This window comes from Carassius auratus, chromosome 7 (genome assembly GCF_003368295.1).
Source record: "Carassius auratus strain Wakin chromosome 7, ASM336829v1, whole genome shotgun sequence".
Taxonomy (NCBI): Eukaryota; Metazoa; Chordata; class Actinopteri; order Cypriniformes; family Cyprinidae; genus Carassius; species Carassius auratus.
This window is the reverse complement of record NC_039249.1, coordinates 13,336,152-13,356,054: the sequence shown is the minus strand read 5'-3', so window position 1 is coordinate 13,356,054 and position 19,903 is coordinate 13,336,152. Positions and strand designations below refer to the sequence as shown.

Below are 19,903 nucleotides of genomic sequence, written 5' to 3'. Positions count from 1 at the left end.
AAAAGTTTACTCTTAGTGATTCAATAGAAGAAACTTTTTGGGTTCTCCCGAGAAGCTTTCTGTAATTGGTTTATAAAGAACCATTGGGTTTTCTCTTTTCCTTTAAAGAACCTTTTGAGCAATGGAAAAGTTCCATGGATGTTATATGGTCCTTTATGGAACCACTGATGCAACACACATACACACAGAAAGAAAGAAAGAAAACTGTATTTTTAAGATTGTTGTCATCAAATACCACTGATACTTGTCATATTCTTTTTAAAGAATGGAATTTACAATCCAAATCTATTTTCAACATGAATCATGTTCTGTGCATCAGCACATTCTTCTTCTGTCAGTCATACATCTAACTGCTAAAAAACCCTGAACTTTTTTTGGTATATTATTTTTGGTATTTTATTTTTTGACATTGTCTTTTTTGTCTTTTTAAATGACTTTTAAAGATAGATACCAAAGGTGTAAATCTCTGAAATTTGCATTTGTCACTTTCAGTGTTGTGGGATATAGTGACCACTCTGGTGATTTTCTGGACTGCTGCATGGGGTGTGTCTTCTGAACTATAGGCCTACCTTTGTTTGAAACAAAGGGATCTTACCAACTCATTTCCAGCAGTAAGTGGATAAAGCAATCAGCCAAAATAATACATTCACTGCTGTATGAGTCAGTGATCTTCTAATCGTCTAAATATACACCGAAAATAATCACATTTAAACCAACTCAACTAAAAACCCCCTCAAATCTCATTCAGCCTGTTGACTAAACAGTTTTCACATCCTCTCCTCCTCAATGTGGGATTTTTTTAGAGCCCTGCATTTTCCTTCCTATCTTTATTTAGGATTAATTGAAGTTCCTGGGAGGAGAGATTATGTCAGAATTTGGGAGTGTAAGATACATTTTAAGTTAGTCCTCTTTAAACAGAATAGTTAAAGCCAAAGAAAGAGCAAAGGGCTTTATACGAGCAAAGGGTTTTATAAAAAGGTAAACTGTGAAGACTTGTTCATGAAAATCAAAAGAAAAATAAACAAGGAACATATCAAACAATGAAACCAGTGTTAATGGTGAGTAATTATTTTTGTTATGTTTTTCAGTTGTTTAATTTATATATTTTCAAATATATTAATTAATTTAGATTCCATACAAAAAAAATATGTATCTCATGGTAATGCCATTGTGGTACAAGAACTTAGCCACTTTTATGAAGCGTATGATATTCTAATGGCACCATGTCAAAAACATGGTATTACAGTGATACTTTGATATTTATCATGGTCCTAAATGTTTAGCATATTCAAAAACTATTGTAATTAAAGTTTACTCTGAGAGAAACAGAATACCAATCACTCATAGAAAAGCATGGTATGCTTGTAGTATGTAAAAACATGGTCATACCATGATACTTTTAGGTTAGGGGTGACTAAAGCACAGCAGGCAGACGCAATCTGCAGGGCTGAGCTCATACACTCTCTGTAACTCTAAGCTGGGGCTGATAAACGCGTATTTTAGTGCTGAGAGCAGTGAATGAGGAGGCTCCGCCCCGGCTACACAATCTCTGTATCTCTTGACGACAGTAGCGCTGAGCGCACAGCTGCCTGCAGAGCTGCACAGATCAAGTGTACGAGCTGCTGCTCGGCTGACCTGCGCCCCGGGCTAATTACTTTCAGTAGATATTGGAATACTTTGAAAAGAACATTAGAAGGGGAAAAAAAACGTTTCCAACGGAAAACGGTTTTCGGATAGAAAAAAAAGTTTGGATTGTATAATTAGCCTACTGGAGCGAGTTTTCGGACTTCATGATGAGCGCTGTTGTGGCCACTGAGGGCCTGTTCTTTTCCGCCTTACAGCCCAGCACCTCGGTCACCACATATGCGATCCCGACCGATGACCATCTCAGGAGGGATCAGCTGTCCAGAGCCAGACGCGTCCAGCAGCAGGTCCAGCAGCGCATGGCGGAGAAATCCTCATCCTCATCCCGACTCAACGCCTCCACAGGTGAGCAGAACCTGTGGATGATCCGTTAACCTGCGTCCTGTGCGCTTTAAAACAGCAGCTTCACTGTTCTAGAATGTGCAAACTTAAGTTTTAAGCAAACTTTTTCAACTTTAAAATTAAACTTTTTTACCTTTAGTAAATTACGATGTATAGTTTTGGGCTAATCATATTTTAGGTGATATTAGGGATTTTTCCCCCTTTAAGATGATTATAAATAGGCTACACTGTTTTTCCTCATTTAAAATTCAAATATTTTTACTCATTCCAACGCTAAATATTATCAAACTAGTAGTTATGTAAGTACACAATAAAATGAAAACTTTGACTAATTATATTATATATTGTTAAGTTTAAGCAATATGTCAGAAATATGGCAGAACATTCCTACAATAGCTGAACTTGTGAACTCGATAGCTCTGCTTCGACTTTCAGTGACACTGATAGGATTTGTTTTGCATCAGAATGCAAATATCTGTTTGGCCTTCATGTTCTGGCCACAGTCACTGCGTTTGCTGCAGGTGCACACACTGGTTTTCCAACATGCTTGTTATGTTGCTTTGTTAAGAAGAGACAGGATTCCTCTGCTGGGAACCCCCTAAAACAGGACATTGGAACAACTGATATCCTGACACTTTCCTGAACCATGTTGGCCCTCATAAGAATTAAGTTAAACTTGTAAACGTTACATAAGCTCGCATGAATGGAAAACCGGCCCATTGTTCTTTAATGAAACCTTGACAAGATATATAGATGCTTTCAAATGCAAATGTGTAAAATAGATCACTCAGCACGTGATTTAGTGATGTTAGCCATTGTGAGTAGTGTGTGTGTGTGTGTGTGTGTGTGTGTTTGTGTGTGTGTGTGTGTGGAGGAGGAGGAGGAAGAGGAGTGTAGATAACTCGTGGGAAAGGTATCACTTTCTTCTTTGGTTTAGAAAGGCAGGTAGAAATTAGGGCAATCCTCACTCTCCACCTCCCCAGCACCCCACCCCCACTGCCCCCTGTAACAGCTTTCTCTCATCAGAAGGTGGCTGAAATATAACTTTAATAATGCTTGAAAGAAGCATGTAAGTAAAACATTATATTAAAAATCACAAATTAACAGGAATAGGAACCTAAGGAATCAGCTAGTATAGTATCATACTTCTAGACCAGGGCTATTCTACTGGCGGCCTTCGGGCCCAATTAAAGTTTTTTTTTTAAAGGGAACAACGCTGCTTTTAAAGTGAAATTGTCAGACTCTGGTCCATGTTTTGTGTGTTTTGCTCCTCTTGTAACTCTATTGCCCTTATATGGTCCTTCCTGTTCCTGTCTTTGTTGTGTATTAATAGGCACCTACCGGTAATCACAATTACAGAAAAATGCACAATTATTATTATTTTTTTTTTAATCAAATCACAGACAGCATCATTAACTTTTTACAGATCTTAGTATATTAGTTCATTTTAATGCTGAATATGCATTTCATTTAAATTTAATTTCTAATTTTATAGGACACCCTGAAAGAGATTGGATGGCCCCCACCCCTTGGCCCCCTTCCAAAATGTTCAATTCGATAATACGGTCCTCAAATAAAACTAATTGAATAGCCCTGTTCTAGACATGTCCAGATCTCATGAAAGTCATCAAAGTCCATTTCTTTCTTAATATTTAATATTAATATTTTTCACAGTTGTGATTGCAAATCGAAAGTCTGATTAATCTGATTATAAAAACAACGTTCCCAGTAACACTTGATCAAATCTTGCAGAAACTAAGCTATAGCGAGAGGAATGTTAGGCATTTAACCTTTGACCCTATTGTTGACCCTAATCACAATAAATGACTCGGAGAGCTGTATCTGGTCAATGTTAGAGAATGAGTTTGGACATGACCTTTTAAGAAGAAGACGAAATGACAGTTTTTCACTCTTTAAAATAAAGGCTCTTTATTTGTGTCCATTGTTCCTTGAAGAACACGTGACTCTTCCATTGAATAAATGTTCCTTTATAAGGTTCTAAAGATAAAAAAAAAAAACTGTTTTCTAAGAACTGTTTACAGAAAGGTTTTTTTAGGGGAACCAAAATGGGTCTTCTGTGGCATCACTTTAAAAAACTTCTTGGAACCTGCAATTTTATATAGAATTTATACAGAAGAATAAGTAAATATATATGAATATATTGTTTCAGTCATAGTTTAGTATTAATTTATCATGCAAATCTATAATCCAACAATTTTTTTTTCTTCTTTTTGTAGTCCGCTTACACACTTTTGACCTGATCTGTGCTACATTCTTGCTCACACCTCCATGTCCTTTGCCAAAGAGTTTCCTGACATTTGGTGTTTTATCAGTAGGCCAGTTCTATTTTAGCTTATGGGGACTGAATGGGAGGATGTGGGATGTTAAATCATTTCAGAAAAGAATAACCCTGAATAAAGTAGTTGTCTTGCTTTGAAGGTGCATTCATTCCCATATAAAAGCCAACAGCTGCTTTGCAATTATCCTAAAAATATGGTGCACAGTATACGCAATTTAATTGTCATCAAGATTAATGCTCTGCTTCTCAGTTTTTACAACCAAGTTCCCAAGGAATGTAGGGATTGCATGGGTTTTAATCATACTCAGACTCATTGTGGTGATTTATTGAGCATGTGGTGTAAGAAGTTCACACTTCTCTATCAATATCAACAGCAATAACTTTAGAATGTTGTTATTGTACATGGGTTTGTAATGTAACATTTTAGATGGACCAGCCACAAGACTCATGTGTTCATAGGCCAGATTTGCCATGCTTTTTGTAATAGTTATTATTATTATTATTACTATTATTGTTTATGTATTTTTCATTTTTACATTTTGCAATTGTTTTGTAGAAAACAATATATATAAAATTGAATAATATATGCATTTAAAATCATCACCATCGTAATATCTATCAATACAGCCTGCCTTTTCCAATTATATTTTGTTACGTAAGTAATTAAGATGTTTTTTATGTACTCTGAACTCACTGAAAAACAGGAGGAGATGAGCGAAGACACGCAGTCACGCCAAGCCTCTCTGAAACAAAACAGATGTTTCAATTTTAGAAGTGATCTTCCTCCAAACACTCCTTCACCCCAATCTAAAGGAATTTACCATTTAATAAACTTCTTTATCTGCTGTCTACCAGGGAACCACCTCAGTACAATGTACTTCAAAAGACTGAAATCTTGCCAGTTCAAAAAATGCTGATTTTTAAGAGTAAATCAAAACAAAGACAGCTGTGGTCAGGTCTTGAACTTTCAGACATTCTTGCCCTGACTTTAATTTGGACAGACCTTAAGGCTTCCTGTCAGACTTCCTACAGACAGCTTAGAAACTCTGGTGGAAACAGGAATTAGTTGTGTTTTATGATACGACAGTTTGAGGAGGAGGGTGTGATAATGACACTAATGAAGAATTTTTAAACATTCTGAAGAATTATGGAAATGTAAATTGCATTATCATACCATTTTCTACATTATTATTGCGAAAACAAGAGCTCTTCGTTGGAAGCATTTTTAGATAGTCGTGTATAATAAATTGAATTATGTAGCAGAAATGAATAAAATATTAAGACAGATGTTTAACACTCTTAAACCCGATGAGTTCAGTATTTGTCTTTTATTTCTTCAGAAAAGCCTTCTAAAGAAAGTGCCAAATCTGCTTTTTTCATCTATTGAGCAACATCCCCTGACACATGTATATGGAGCTCTAGCTGAAATTCATCTCTCCTCTGGGAGAGGGAGCAATATGGTTGACCTTATCTTTCAATCATTGGAAAGACCACTTCTCTCAATCCATCCTGGGTTTGTTGTATTTTCATATGTCCAGTGGTACTGCGATGGAGCTGACTCGCATTGGTTTGTTAAATGTAGGCAATTTATGTTACTGTCCCACTGCCTTAATGTTTTCATAAGGTTCTATTATATGTAGGGATCAACCACTTATGTTTTTTTTTTGTCTGCAAAAGTCATTGTACAGGGGTAAGTAAGAGAAAAAGAGAGCAAAACAGTAACGAACAGAATAGAGCACTAAAGGACCTTCAAATCATTGAAAATAAGACAAAGGACCACCCTATGATGTCATCCTGCTTTCCTTCTGTTTCATTCTCTTACCGTGTGATTGTTATACCAGACTTCCCCTCTCACCCATGAAATAACTTCCTCTGAGCATGTTTTGGAGCCTTAAACCTAATTTTCACATATCTAACAGATGTGAATAAACTAACCAGCATGATTTGCAGCAGACTATGTTGAGAAGCCAAGCACTGATAGAAACCCCATCTCTTAAAAGTCGTTGAAGCACAAAGTCAGAGAGCTGAATGCCAAACATAGATCAGGTGACACACTGGGTCTTATGTCACTGTTGACCGATGTAATACTTTGGAAGAAATCCCATCAAAATGAAAGCCACCTGGGAGAGACATTTTTTCTGGGTTGTTCTTGTTTCTCTGAAAACAGTGAAATAGCAAAAGTTAGATGTAAAGATTATTCACAGTTTATAAAGAATTTAGACACAAAAATGTTCATAAACATCTTCATGAACAGATCTTGAAAACATTTTAATTGCCCTCTTTTTCAGAATTTGACGGCCACACGTCCACTGTAAGATACCAAACCAAAACTCCTGGATTCAGTTCCAAGTCTGTGATCTACAATGGCAACAGAACAATGGCAGTAAGTGTGACTACATTCACTACATTTCCAACTGCATCATTTATCTGAAGCAAATGCTAACTGAGCTTGTTTTAGTAAAGGATTAAGCTTTACAATAGACCAGGGATAACATTTCCGTATCATTTCAAGTTCCAATTTTAAAACAGAAAGAAATCACATTGTTCATTTCAATCGGCAAGTTCTTGTTGTAAGCTACTGAGTTCAATTCTATAATTTTGAATCATTTTGCACTGACAGCACTATTAAAATCAGGTCATCCATGGATAGTAATTTGTTGGACTGATTGCAAAGTCCACAATCCCTTGACAATGACACTCTGTGTGGCTGCACCCTGCAAACACAATGATGCGGTATTTTGCGTTCTCCTGTGGGAGCTGTGTTTAGAAAGTGAAGTACAATACTATCAAGCTGTGGAATTGAGCTCAGAGCCCAGTGTGCATCTGAAACATTCCTAACCCAAGACCTCATGACCAGAGGCCACGTTACCCCTTCTGTGTGATAGCAGTGAGCCTGCAAGAGCAGTTAGCATGGGCTTAATCACTCATATCAGACACAAAATGTTGCTTTTTGAATAACTGTTATATTCACATGACTCCCTTTTACTCAGACGCCTCGACTGTCTCAGTATGCAGGAGAATTTTCCTCTCGCTCTGCAGTAGAAATGGGCACTCGGCACAGAATCAGCCATGGCGTGCCTATGCCCGCTGTAGTGGGCCGCCCGTACATGTACCATGATGATGCACATCTGAATGCCTCTTACAATCAAATGCAAACATTGGAATCAAGGGCGCTGAGTCGGACTGACCAGGAGGCGGCAGCAATGGCCGGACTCACGTTACAACGGCAGCCATCTCCTGTGGGGAACTGGGTGGCGTCCTATGGCTACAGTTCTCCACCCAATGTGGTGCAAAGACAGCGCACCCTCAGTGGGACCATGGCACGAGAAGGTTACAATACAGGATGGAGGGAGGCAGAGTTGGCTAATCAATATTCATTTAAAGGCCCTTCCCACCGAACCATCAGCCGCATGAATAATCGTCATGTGCAGCAGCAACAGCAGCAAAGGCTGAGCAGCAGCTCAATGCAGTGGCAGCAGATGTCCACTGGGGGCACCAGTATGATGGGTGCTGGGCATTACCAGGGCGCCATGAAGAGAGCGGGGTCTGTGCATAGTATGAAGAGTGTCGGTCGTGGTGTGGACATTTATGACGGATTGGCCGATGGAACCACAGATGCTCTTGGCGGGTAATGTAAAATATATTTTTAAGAAGAAGAAAAAATTATAATTTGACACCATTTAGTCATGTTTCATGCCATGTCTACATAATTCAAGCCTGTGATGGCAACGGTGACATTTCATCATCCGTTACTCCAGTCTTCAGTGTCTCAGAGTCCTTCAGAAATCATTAATATGCTGATTTGGTGCTCAAGAAACATAACACTTAAAAACATAACACTTAAAAAAAAGTTCTTTATTGGCATCAATTGTTCCACAAAGAACCATTACCATCCATAGAATCTTTTCATTCCACAAAAGGTTCTTTACGGTGGAAAAAGTTTCTTTACATTATTAAAGTGTTCTTCACACTAAGAAAAAAAAAAAGTTTCTTTTAAGAACTGTTCCCTGAAATGTTCTTTGGGGAACCAAAACCGGTTCTACTATGACATTGCCGAGGAACCTTTATTTTTAAGATTATATTATTAAGATAATAATATCTTGTTGGAACATATGAAACATTTTTTCAGGACTCTTTGATGAATAAAACTTTTAAAGATAGTAATATGTAATAATCCAAAAGTCTTTTCATAAATTTGAACCTTTGAATGGAAATGTATTCATTTCTTCATCTCTTTTTATACTATAAAATAACGTTTCATGTGTAATCTATTTCAAGTATATTATATTTTTATGTTATATATTTAAAGCACATTCCATTTGGTTTTTGTGTGAATGAACAGAATCCATAACCTGGACATGACTACAGCGATCAGTTACATCTCTTCCACTGATGTTGCCATGCAGATGTTGGGAGCAGCCTACATACAGCATCAGTGTTACCACAGCAATGAAGCCAAAACCATGGTAAAAAAAAAAATAATTATATATTTATCAGATCAGCAATATACATTTGAAACAAATGACACTATGGAAATAATACATATGCGAGAACTAAGGAATTTCAAATAGAGATCCTATTATATATTTCACACTAGTCAATAAACCTCGTATTAACGTCCTTGTAAAATATATAAAATATTGTTATGAATATTAGATTTTTTTAAAACTTCAAAACATTTCACATTTCACTCTAGATATTTTTTCATTTTGTGATTGGTTAAGATGTCATATTTTCCATTACCATGAGGGTCCATCCTGAGCAGACAATTTGTTTACTTTTCATGCGGCGTCTTTCAGTCCAGAGCAACAGCGGAGCTCTGTTTGAGCAATTAAAGGGCGTTCACACAGGATGTGCTCTTCCTTACAAAATTAGCTAGATAAACAGCATCCGACAGAAACACAATGCACTTTTATGAACTTCACAATCTGTTTTAAAAACTCAAAGCTCATGGTGTGACCAAAGGCAGGTGCCTATGTACAAAAAATCAACTAAGTAGAAAATAGGGTACTAGAGGGAATCCTCTTCAGGTGGTTGGTTGCTTTCTCTGTTGAGTGGTTAATAGACAAAATGATCAAAATTCCTTTTAGCCTCTAATCTAGAAAAATGAACCATGTTGCAGGGAAGAAATAATGTCAAAGAGGCAACTCTATATTTAGTTAAACAAATCTAGTTGTGAGCAATATATATATATATATATATACTTTGTATAATTAATGGGGCATTGTATGGATCGAGGCTAAGATGCCTTTTCCTTGCTTTTTGTTCTGTGTTATACTCAAGCCAGATGGAGAGAATAACTTCACCCTGCCCTTAATCTTTACCCTGGACCTCAGGGGGCAGAACATTCTGCCTGAGAGCACATCATAGCAAAACATAGACAGCTGTCTGAGCAGGTTGCCATGTTGGGCTGAAAAAATGTTCAGGAGATTAACGATTTTTGTCTATAATCTATCAAGCACAAAAGTGAGATTTATATACATGGGATCACACTGGAATCAGGATAAGCAATAAAATGATTAACATAAATGATTTCTCACAGAACTAAACTAGATGTTTTTCTTGTTGCATAGGTGCGCAGTTTGAAGGGCATCTCAGCATTAGTACAGCTGTTTAGCAGCGAGAACCAAGAGGTTCAGCGCTATGCAACAGGTGCTACACGCAACCTCATCTATGAGAATATGGACAACAAGACAGCGCTTATCGAAGCCGGTGGCATTAGCAAACTAATTGGTGCTTTAAAAGAACCCGATGATGAGCTACGCAAAAATATCACAGGTATGTTTGTTTTGTTTTTGTTTGTTCAAGGTGATTATTTGGACCGTGAACTTTTCTTTGCAAATACAATGTGGCACTCGAGTCTCGATTTAGTACAAAAGTTCACCTGCAATAGCTGGGTGATCCAACTTAAGCAGAGTGGAGAGTTAAGAGCAGCGAGTGTATTTGAAGAAACAAAGAAAGAGCAGAAAAAAGTGGTCTGGCTGTTTCCTGGAATCACTTCAAGTCCCAGATGCATTGGGAAGTAAACTCCCAGAGGCCTTTGTGCTTTCTGAGCTCTGCTGTCACCCCCTCCCCCTCATACACCCACACTCACTTAGTAAACAATCCTTGACATTCTTTCCTGCCGGACTCAGGGTTGCCAGGTCTCTTAGTGACATTTTATGACCTGTATTCTTATCTGTGTTGGCTTTAAACCTCACAAGACACTAGCAGCTTAGTGCTCCGTGTAGTAAAAACCCCCTTACTAAACAACATTCGAGAAAAAAAAAACATTTTTATACATATTAATCAGACATTAACATATTATTCTAGATGAATAATATGCAACAGTTGAACTTTATTTTAATGCTTGACTAGTTTACCATGACTGAGCAGTCATACTGTGTGTTAATATATTCATCCCTCTAATGTCAGTTCATCAGCTATTTTATAATGAAATGAATGAACATGTTTTAAATTTTAAACATAACTTTATTTATTAAGTAATACAATTTATAAACAAAAATGTAGTTTTTCACATTTGTTTTATTACATAAATCCATTTAGTTTTATGAATTAATAATTAAGTCTTAAAGGGTAAGTTCAGCCAAACATTAAAATTATGTCATTAAAAACTTACCGTCATGTTGTTCCAAACCTGTGAGACCTCTGTTCATCTTCGGAACACAGTTTAAGATATTTTAGATTTAGTCCGAGAGCTCTCAGTCCCTCCATTGAAACTGTGTACGGTATACTGTCCATGTCCAGAAAGGTAAGAAAAACATCATCAAAGTAGTCCATGTGACATCAGAGGGTCGGTTAGAATTTTTTGAAGCATCAAAAATACATTTTGGTCCAAAAATAACAAAAACTTTATTCAGCATTGTCTTCTCTTCTGTGTCTGTTGGGAGAGAGTTCAAAACAAAGCAGTTTGTGATATCCGGTTCGCGAACAAATCATTCGATGTAACCGGATCTTTTTGAACTAGTTCACCAAATCGAGCTGAATTTTTTTAAATGGTTCACATCTCCAATAAGCATTAATCCACAAATTACTTAAGCTGTTAACTTTTTTAATGTGGCTGACACTAAACGAGTCAATCTTTCGTTCGTTATCTGGCTCGGCTCGGTGTTCATCTTCAGTTCTCTCTTCACAGCAGTTCAGTCAATGTACTGTTTGAGTGCATGCATTACTCCGGGATATTGGTTTGTTTGAACTCAGAGGGAGTGTCAGCCACATTAAAAAAGTTAACATCTTAAGTCATTTGCGGATTAATGCGTATTGGAGACCTCGATTTGGTGAACTAGTTCAAAAAGATCCGGTTACATCGAATGATTCGTTCGCGAATCGGATATTACAAACTGGTTTGTTTTGAACTCTCTCCCAACAGACACGGAAGAGAAGACAATGCTGAATTAAGTCATAGTTTTTGCTATTTTTGGACCAAAATGTATTTTCGATGCTTCAGAAAATTCTAACCGACCCTCTGATGTCACATGGACTACTTTGATGATGTTTTTCTTACCTTTCTGGACATGGACAGTATACCGTACACACGCTTCAATGGAGGGACTGAGAGCTCTCGGACTAAATCTAAAATATCTTAAACTGTGTTCCAAAGATGAACGGAGGTCTCACGTGTTTGAAACAACATGACGGTGAGTTATCAATAACATAATTTTAATATTTGGCTGAACTTACCCTTTAATGGCATCCATATGATTTTTTCTTATTTATACAGACCACATGGTTTAGGTGGTTAAACTGGATTAAAGTTATTTTTGTGGGTTGCTACACATATGTAAGTTCATACAAACTGTACTGTAGTGGAAGGTAAGATTAAAAAACAACAACAACAGTGATATAACTGAAATGTAATAGGTTATTAGCTGTTACAGTCTATTAGCATTTGCGAATATATATTATATTTACAAGCAAAAAGCTAAACCCATTAAAGAGGACTAAATAATGTAAATGATAAATGACTTTGACAAATTTCTCTCTTTGTCTCTGTAGGCATTTTGTGGAACTTATCTTCTAAAGACAGTCTAAAGGAGAAGCTGGCCAGAGAGGGTTTGTCTGAGCTGACGGAGAGAGTGCTAGTGCCTCTGTCTGGAGGAGGAGATGCTGGTGTCATTCAACAGAGTGCGTCTGAGGCCGATATTTTCTACAACACCACAGGCTGCCTCAGGTACACACCTCACATATACATGCATGCATTTAAATGCATTTAAGTTCCAGTACCTACATGCACATGCGTGCACAGCATGGTCAACAGTGAACTAGAGAAATGTCAACGACTGTAGTAAAAAGCCCCAGATATTTAAATTATTGGATCATAAAATTCAAAATAACATCATATAAAATTAGAAATTGTATATTTTGGAATATATGTATTTATCCTGTTATTGTGTGTTATGTCATTGGCTTGTATATTTCTTACAATTGCGCCTTAAAAAGGGTGGTGTTGGCACAGTGGATAAAACACATGCCTTTGGTGTGAGAGACCAAGGTTCGAATCCAATGTGTCCCTGAGAAAGACACTTAACCCCTAGTTGCTCCAAAGGCGTGTGACCTCTGACATGTATAGCAATTGTAAGTCGCTTTTAGCGTCAGATAAATGTAAATGTAATTTAACTGAAATTAAGCAAACAAAAATAAGAGCTCATTTCTGATCAGAAATCAGCCACACATTTTCATTGGTTAACAACCTTAAATATGAATGTTTATGGCTGGTTGTCACTGTTTGCAATATAAAAGTTTGTAAAAGATACTGGAAACAATTATAGCCACAATAAAGATTAACCTGCTATAAATATTTCAACACAAATGCATGAAAAAAACCCCATCTTGAATCACCCCTTTTATACGCACTGAAGGAACCTGAGCTCGGTGAATGAAAGAACCAGGCAGCAGATGCGGGAAACTCGAGGGCTGGTTGACTCTCTGGTTGGATACATCGAAAACTCCCTACAGGAGGGAAAAGGAGAGGACAAGGTCAGACCTGAAAATCAACATCCAGATGTAATATGTTAGCTTTGAGCCATTGCCCAAAAACGATGTCTTTGCCAAGTGAAAATCAGTTTAGATCTGGTTCTCAGATGGCAATTAGAAAATGAATCTAATGAATCTGTAAATTAATCTGTAATCTACAAAATAATTTCCAAAAGTATTTGAAATCCTCATTCTGTAATTCTGCGCCTCTAGGGAGTTGAAAACTGTGTGTGTGTCCTGCGCAACCTGTCCTACCAGCTGTACTCTGAGATCCCTGCTTCAGTTCAGATGCGTTTGGAAGGACCCACTCGAGCACAGGACATGCGACACAACGACCCCATCGGCTGCTTCACACCACAGAGCAAGAAAGCAAAAGATGTCAGTCCCTCATCCGCAGTCTTCTGTATTAGCAATGTCATTAGCCTTACTTGAGAAATTTTTACCAAACCTTATCTGATATTTCATTAAAACAGCAGATTTGATATAGGATACTATTTGAATATACGGTATAGTGTAGATAATAATGCATAGACTATCATTAAACAATTTGGGGATGGTGAGATTTTTTTTTATATGTTTTTGAAAGAATATAGTAAAAATATAGTAATTTATTAGATATGTTTTGGAAGAATATTAACATGGTGGAAAAGCTCAATTTTCAGCAGCCATTACTCCAGTCTTCAATGTCACATGAACTTTCAGAAATCATTCTAACATGTCTAATTATTATCAATGTTAAAACCAGTGCTGCTTAATAATAAGTGTAAGTAATAATAAGAAAAAAAATATTTCTGTGAAAACTGATACTTTTTTTTCCAGAATTTCATTAATGAATAGAAAGTTTTTTCAAAAAGATCAACCTTTATTTGAAACTGAACATTATAAATGTCTTTACTTTCACTTTTGATCAATTTCATGCATCCTTGCTGGATAAAAGGATTATTTCCTTTAAAACAAAAATCTTACTGTCCCCAAACCTTTGAACAGTAGTGCAGTTATCTCTCCAGTGCAATAGACAGAGGTATTATACTTCATATCTGCAGTCTAATGAGTTTATAATGTGTCCCGTCAGAGGAATCAAGACCTGACCACCTTCTCTGAAATGGCACGTGTCCCAAAAGGAGCAGAGTGGCTGTGGCACCCTAAGATAGTCGCTCTATACAACCGCATCCTGCAGAGCTCTGAAACAAACACGGCCACACGTGAGGCAGCGGCAGGAGCCCTGCAGAACATCACAGCGGGCGACAGAAGGGTGAGATACCAGATCTGACACTGAACTTTACACAGCGTATTTAATCTCACCTGTGAGACGTAATCTTACGCTGTGTCAATCTTAACTGCAGTTTAGTGTGTCACTTTTAGTAATGTTCAGTGTGTTCTTAAACTCTCCTACTTATTCTGCCTGCATGTTTTTCCCATAGAATTTTTCTATTTCTCACTGTTCTCCTATACTCCTATATATCTCTGTGAAATCCCTCATTTGGAGCCTTTATTTTTAAAAGTGTATGATTTTTTTGTTTTATCTGGCTGACAGTATAACTTATTGTTCTCTGTCTCTCTTGTTTTTCTTTTCTCGCCATTTTCCTGTGTTCTCTGTTAGTGGGCCTCTGTGTTGAGTCGTGTGGCGCTGGAGCAGGAGCGGATGTTGCCAGTGATTCTTGATCTGTTGCGAAGCCCCACAGATGCCGAGCTCCGTTCTCTCACGGGTCTGCTGAGGAACCTCTCCCGACACTGCAAAAACAAAGCTGACATGGGTTAGTGAATGACTTTCTGTTCCAGCTCTCTGTCTTTAATTACAGCTTAATGTGTAAAACATCCCGATCAAGATTTCCACATTCTGGCAAAGAAAATGTCTAGATCAGTAAAAACCCACATGAAGTATTGCACAAGGCGATAACTACGAAAAACAATCTATATTTTTCTCCTCACTTGCCCAGAGTGAGCCGTCCCCGCTCGTAGTATAAAATGAATTTCTTACACATTGTTTTTACTCCAACGCATTCTTTTCGGCTCCCCCCACACTCATACTTGTATCACTTCCAGTATCCGGTGCCGCCCGTTTATCCCCACCCTGACCTCAGTTCTCTGCTTCACTGTGATCCACCCCCACTGGGCCAAAGGGCGCCTCCTTCTTCACACTACACATATAACATTCACTCTTTTTGTTTATGTAATTCCAGCTAAATTAGTTATCGCTTCCTATCTTTAGCCACCAAAGTGGTGAATATTCTGGTGAACAAACTCCCCAGTGATGGACATCAGAAAGAACCGTCTAGTGACGTGGTGGTCAACGTCTGTGGGGTTCTCAACAACCTGGTTACAGGAAGCTCTCTAGCTGCGAGAGATATCACTTACTTTGATGGACTACCCAAGCTTGTCAGCATTAAGACATCTCATGACAACAGGTAAAAAGACCAAAAAAAAAATGAAATCCATAGGTTTATTCAAGGGAGATTTGAACTGATCAAACACGAGAGTAAAAATGTTTTGAATGTTGCTTAATGTTTTATTTCAAATGATTGCAGTTCCCGTAAACGTTCTATTCCTCAAAGAGTCCTGGGAAAAAAGTCAAAAGAGCAAGATGTACTTAAAAGCTGATAGAAATTGGTTACATGTGGAGATGGAGAAATAAAGAGCATTTCACAAAAATTTTAATTTGTGAGAAAAAAATTATAGAATCAGGCCAAAACAAGGTCAAAATTGTGTATAAATTGCATATTTACTATACTATGCTATAATGCTTTACCTTAAAACACTTATTTATAATGCGTTATAAAGTGATTCGTAATGAATGTTATAATGCATGGTAACACTTCATAAATAATTGTAACCAAAGTTAATATTCATTAATTGTTATCTGGCATGTTTCAATGCATTATACATTCTAAAAGTGTCTTTAATGAATAGATAAGTAGTCCATATAATGCATTATATAAAGTGCATTACAAGGCATAACTACTGCATTAAAAATACATTTATAATGAATTATTTATAAAGCTTTACCAAATGTTGTAATCAGATATTTAAGATTGAAGGTGCTAGTCATAAGAATTGTCATTTGAAAACTCATATTTGTAGTCCGCTATTCAGAATATTGTTTTTTTTTATGATGCTTACTTACAGCCCTGTTACTTTAAACCTGAAGTGAGAAAGTACCAATTCTTTGAAGTTCAGCCATAACCCAACTGATATGATAAGAAATCAGCAAGGTTTCTTGACATTTTCAGGCATAAATCATACTCTTAATGATCAATTTCTATGAGACCATTTAGATCTCGCCTACCATCTCTCATAGCACTACTGTTGTAATGTAGACTACACACTGTTGCATTATTTAGCTGTTTAATCAAGAGCACAATGTCCCAGCATTGCTTCTCATGTTTCTCCTTCTCATTCTGTCTCAGTCCCGGGAAGCTAAAAGCCGCCAGGGCCGCCTCCACCGTTCTGTCCAACATGTTTCAGTACACCAAACTTCACAAAGATTACAAACAGGTGAGTCTTAGAGTAAAACCCAGCTAAAAGCACAAATGAATGTGTTACTGTTCAGAGTTACAAGTAGAGGACATGTGACAAAGGCCTCTTCTCTGAAATTTGATATGAAAATGGGTACCTTTCTGTATACAGACTTTGCACTGATGGGTATTGTGTCTATTTACATAAGTATCAGCCTGCTTGGCCAATGGTCAGCTGTTTTATTATGGAAAGTCAGTAAAAATGGGCGGTTACAGTGTGTGAATAGCTCAGTTAAGGATACTGTAAAGCTGTTAAGATGCTCTCCTATATGATATCAGCTCTCTCAGTCAGTTATATTACTGAGCTGGAAAAATATTTACCTACCACCCATTACTGATTACCAGACATGACTCTTCTGTGTCTTCTGTGTTTTTACTGTTAAAATGACTTTTCTTTTCTCATGTCTTTAATTACATTGGGGCATAGTTACACAAAATGAATTTACTGTGAACACATGCCAAAAACTGATGACAAAATAAACTATTAACAAACTCAGATAACGTTTTTCACCCAAGACATGTCATTTAGCTAGCTTTTGTTGTATTAAATGGTTAAAGCCTAGTCACACTGACCAGCTTCATATAGGAAGAGACCATTTGACTCATATGTGACTAACTGTAAATCCTTGTAAATGTACATATTCAAATCTAAAGTAAATGCAAAATAAAAAAACATGTAATGAATGTACAAAAAAAAAAGTGATTGTGCAGATTATTTCAAATATACTGTATAACCCAATAAACAAAGTGTGGTGCACAGTTTTACTCACAGATATCCGAAACAAAGCCCAAACAAAACTTGATTCCAAGCATGTCACAAACTGCAATCCAGTGATTTATTCTTCCTCGGAAGTGCTCATTGTTGCAGGCCAGTACTTTGTTACCAATGAGGTCTTTTTTTTACCAGCTATTGTAATTTTTATGTGTAGAGTGCATCAGATGGTCAGTAAATTGACTGTGAGTATAGTTCACAGGTTTGCTAGACTAGTTCTGTGGTGTTCAGAATGGCTTCGGTCAGATCAGTGGTCCATCTGAACTGTAAAAGTGCAATGCAGGATTTTCCATTCTTCTTTCCATTATCTTGAGTACCAGTAGATTTCAGCATTATATGACTACTGCCATTTATATTTAGACTGGTATACACTACTAATTTAGAATTGCTGGTCATTTCTCTTTTTCTGTTTTTAATTTTACAGAAAGGCTTCACAAGACGGGATTTCATGGATATGACCATCTAATCATTGTCCATGACTCAGTGCTAAACTCAGTGGACAAGATGGAATTAGATGTCCATGGGATTGTACACCAAAGTCACAAAGGGAATGCGAACAGCCTGTTTCTCTCAAACACACACACAGACATATTATGACCTGTAGTGGAGTGAGTGAACTCTGAAGTTTTCACTAGATTATACATTTTAGTCAACAGCACCATCCAGTATTACAGCATGCCGGAGATAAATGCTTACAGAGCACTACAGTAAGTCTAACAGACGATGATGAGATGCACCCGAGGCCTATTTGAGAGAGGGCAGCTTATAGACATGAAACATTAACAGCCATTAGTTCAACTAGCAACACTTTACTATGAGTAATTCAAAGACTAAATCATTTTCATCAGACCTGCTTATGTTACATAGTTTTGAAATGTAAGCATGTCCAGCTTGACCATTTTATCCCAAATATGTATTTTTATTTTGCACACAGAAATTCAGTTTATAGGCTATAATCATGAAGTCTAAAAAGAGAAACTGAAGTGAACTGTGAACTAAAATGTTGTAGTTGTTTACAACTAAAGAAACCGATATTGTTGGTTTTGCAATAAATATATGTGCGATTTTTGCTTTCCACGTAACACTGCTGCAGGCTTCTGTGGTTGTTACAGTTACATTGGCCTTGGATTTTAAATGCAAAAGAGATTCTAAATATATTATATCTGAAATAAACCTTTGAAGGCTTGCTCAGAAAGCACAAATATGACAAACCTATTGCCTTTGAAAATAAAAGAAAATGCATATTTGAACATTTGTGTGTGTCATTTCCAGAGAATTTAATAGCTAAATAACTTCCTGCCTTGTGTGCCATTTGCAAAGATTAAACAAGCAACCACCAATAATTTTGATAGAACTTTCTCAAGTTTGATGTGCAATAAAAAAATTTTTCCAACTCACACAAATATAACACATGAACTAAATTGCTTTTAATGTACTTTATATCCTTTATCTGAATCAATCCATTTATGCATCAGAGCATGTTCATATGATAGTAATATGATGGTATCTGATAGTAATTATGAATCGATCAATTCATTAATGTTGAGCATACACTATATGAAGAGATGCAAAATAATTTATGTGCCATTTGAAATGTTCTTCTAAAATTAGTATTTTTGTCAAGCTCCCATGTGTAGGTTCAGTAATTTCACTTTAATGACAATGAATAGGTTCTTTTCACTGCCATTAAAGTGAAACAACAGAAGCACAGCAGCCCGAGGAAAAAAATAATTTTAGAAGAAAATTTCAGACGGCAGTTAGAGGCTTCTGAACACTTAACACACACTCTCCAAAATGGGAACTGATATACAGTAAAAAGTCTGGTTTATGCATACTCAACTCTTTTCTTCTTCTTCTTCTTTTGTTTTTGAAGGCTTCTTGAGGCTAATAGCAGACAGGTTGGAATGCATTATGGGTCAGTGTACAATTGTTGTGGTCTTTAGTTGAGTGCATGGGAAAATCCTGAGTCACCACTGACCAAAACAGCTCTCTCTTTAATATAGAGACAGAATTGTAAAGCGCTGACAAACAGCTTTGGCCTGACTTTACTCAGAGAGACAGAGGGCTCAGTGGATGAAGACAGCAAGAGAACAGACTACAGAGAGATGTTTGTTTTCAAAGATCATCTGCCCAGCATTTTCCTAACAGAGAAAAATTCTCAAGGACAGAAGTTAAATTCAAAGCATTTTATCCGCATGAGTGAAATGGTAATTAAAAAGTTAGATTAAGACCTATAATGTCCCTTAATTACAAAGGCACTCCACATTTTACGCATATCTGGTTTGAGTGGTCTGAGCCAAGTATATTTGGCTGAGCGGAAAAGCCCAACGCAGCCACAGAAATATGCACACATGAAATGAC

At 37.0% G+C, this 19,903-nt stretch overlaps 1 protein-coding gene across 3 annotated transcripts; it reads left to right on the top strand.

The window, feature by feature from the left end:
- Positions 1-1,566: 1,566 nt before the first annotated feature.
- On the top strand, positions 1,567-18,792 carry pkp3b (plakophilin 3b). Of its 3 annotated transcripts, none has more exons than XR_003292425.1 (13): positions 1,567-1,989; positions 6,574-6,668; positions 7,276-7,913; positions 8,628-8,751; positions 9,859-10,063; positions 12,281-12,455; positions 13,144-13,261; positions 13,472-13,636; positions 14,331-14,510; positions 14,859-15,012; positions 15,439-15,663; positions 16,663-16,750; positions 17,967-18,792. XR_003292425.1 is itself a non-coding variant. In XM_026267436.1 (13 exons), the coding sequence occupies exons 1-13, from the start codon at positions 1,791-1,793 to the stop codon at positions 18,006-18,008; spliced, it is 2,379 nt and encodes a 792-aa protein (XP_026123221.1). In that variant the 5' UTR covers positions 1,569-1,790; the 3' UTR covers positions 18,009-18,792. The 3 variants fall into 3 exon arrangements, 2 of the variants coding, with proteins under 2 accessions (XP_026123222.1, XP_026123221.1); XM_026267436.1 differs by having other exon boundaries at positions 1,569-1,989; positions 15,468-15,663; XM_026267437.1 differs by lacking the exons at positions 15,439-15,663; positions 16,663-16,750; positions 17,967-18,792 and adding an exon at positions 15,302-15,432.
- The last annotated feature ends 1,111 nt before the right edge of the window (positions 18,793-19,903 follow it).

What these genes read in the sequence shown, in the direction of transcription:
- pkp3b (XM_026267436.1), top strand. Translation starts at nt 1,791, where the DNA reads ATGATGAGCGCTGTTGTGGCCACTGAGGGCCTGTTCTTTTCCGCCTTA. An exon ending in AGAGCAAGAAAGCAAAAGAT is followed by an intron (nt 13,637 to 14,330) that starts GTCAGTCCCTCA and finishes GTGTCCCGTCAG; the next exon opens with AGGAATCAAGACCTGACCAC. An exon ending in TTCACAAAGATTACAAACAG is followed by an intron (nt 16,751 to 17,966) that starts GTGAGTCTTAGA and finishes TTAATTTTACAG; the next exon opens with AAAGGCTTCACAAGACGGGA.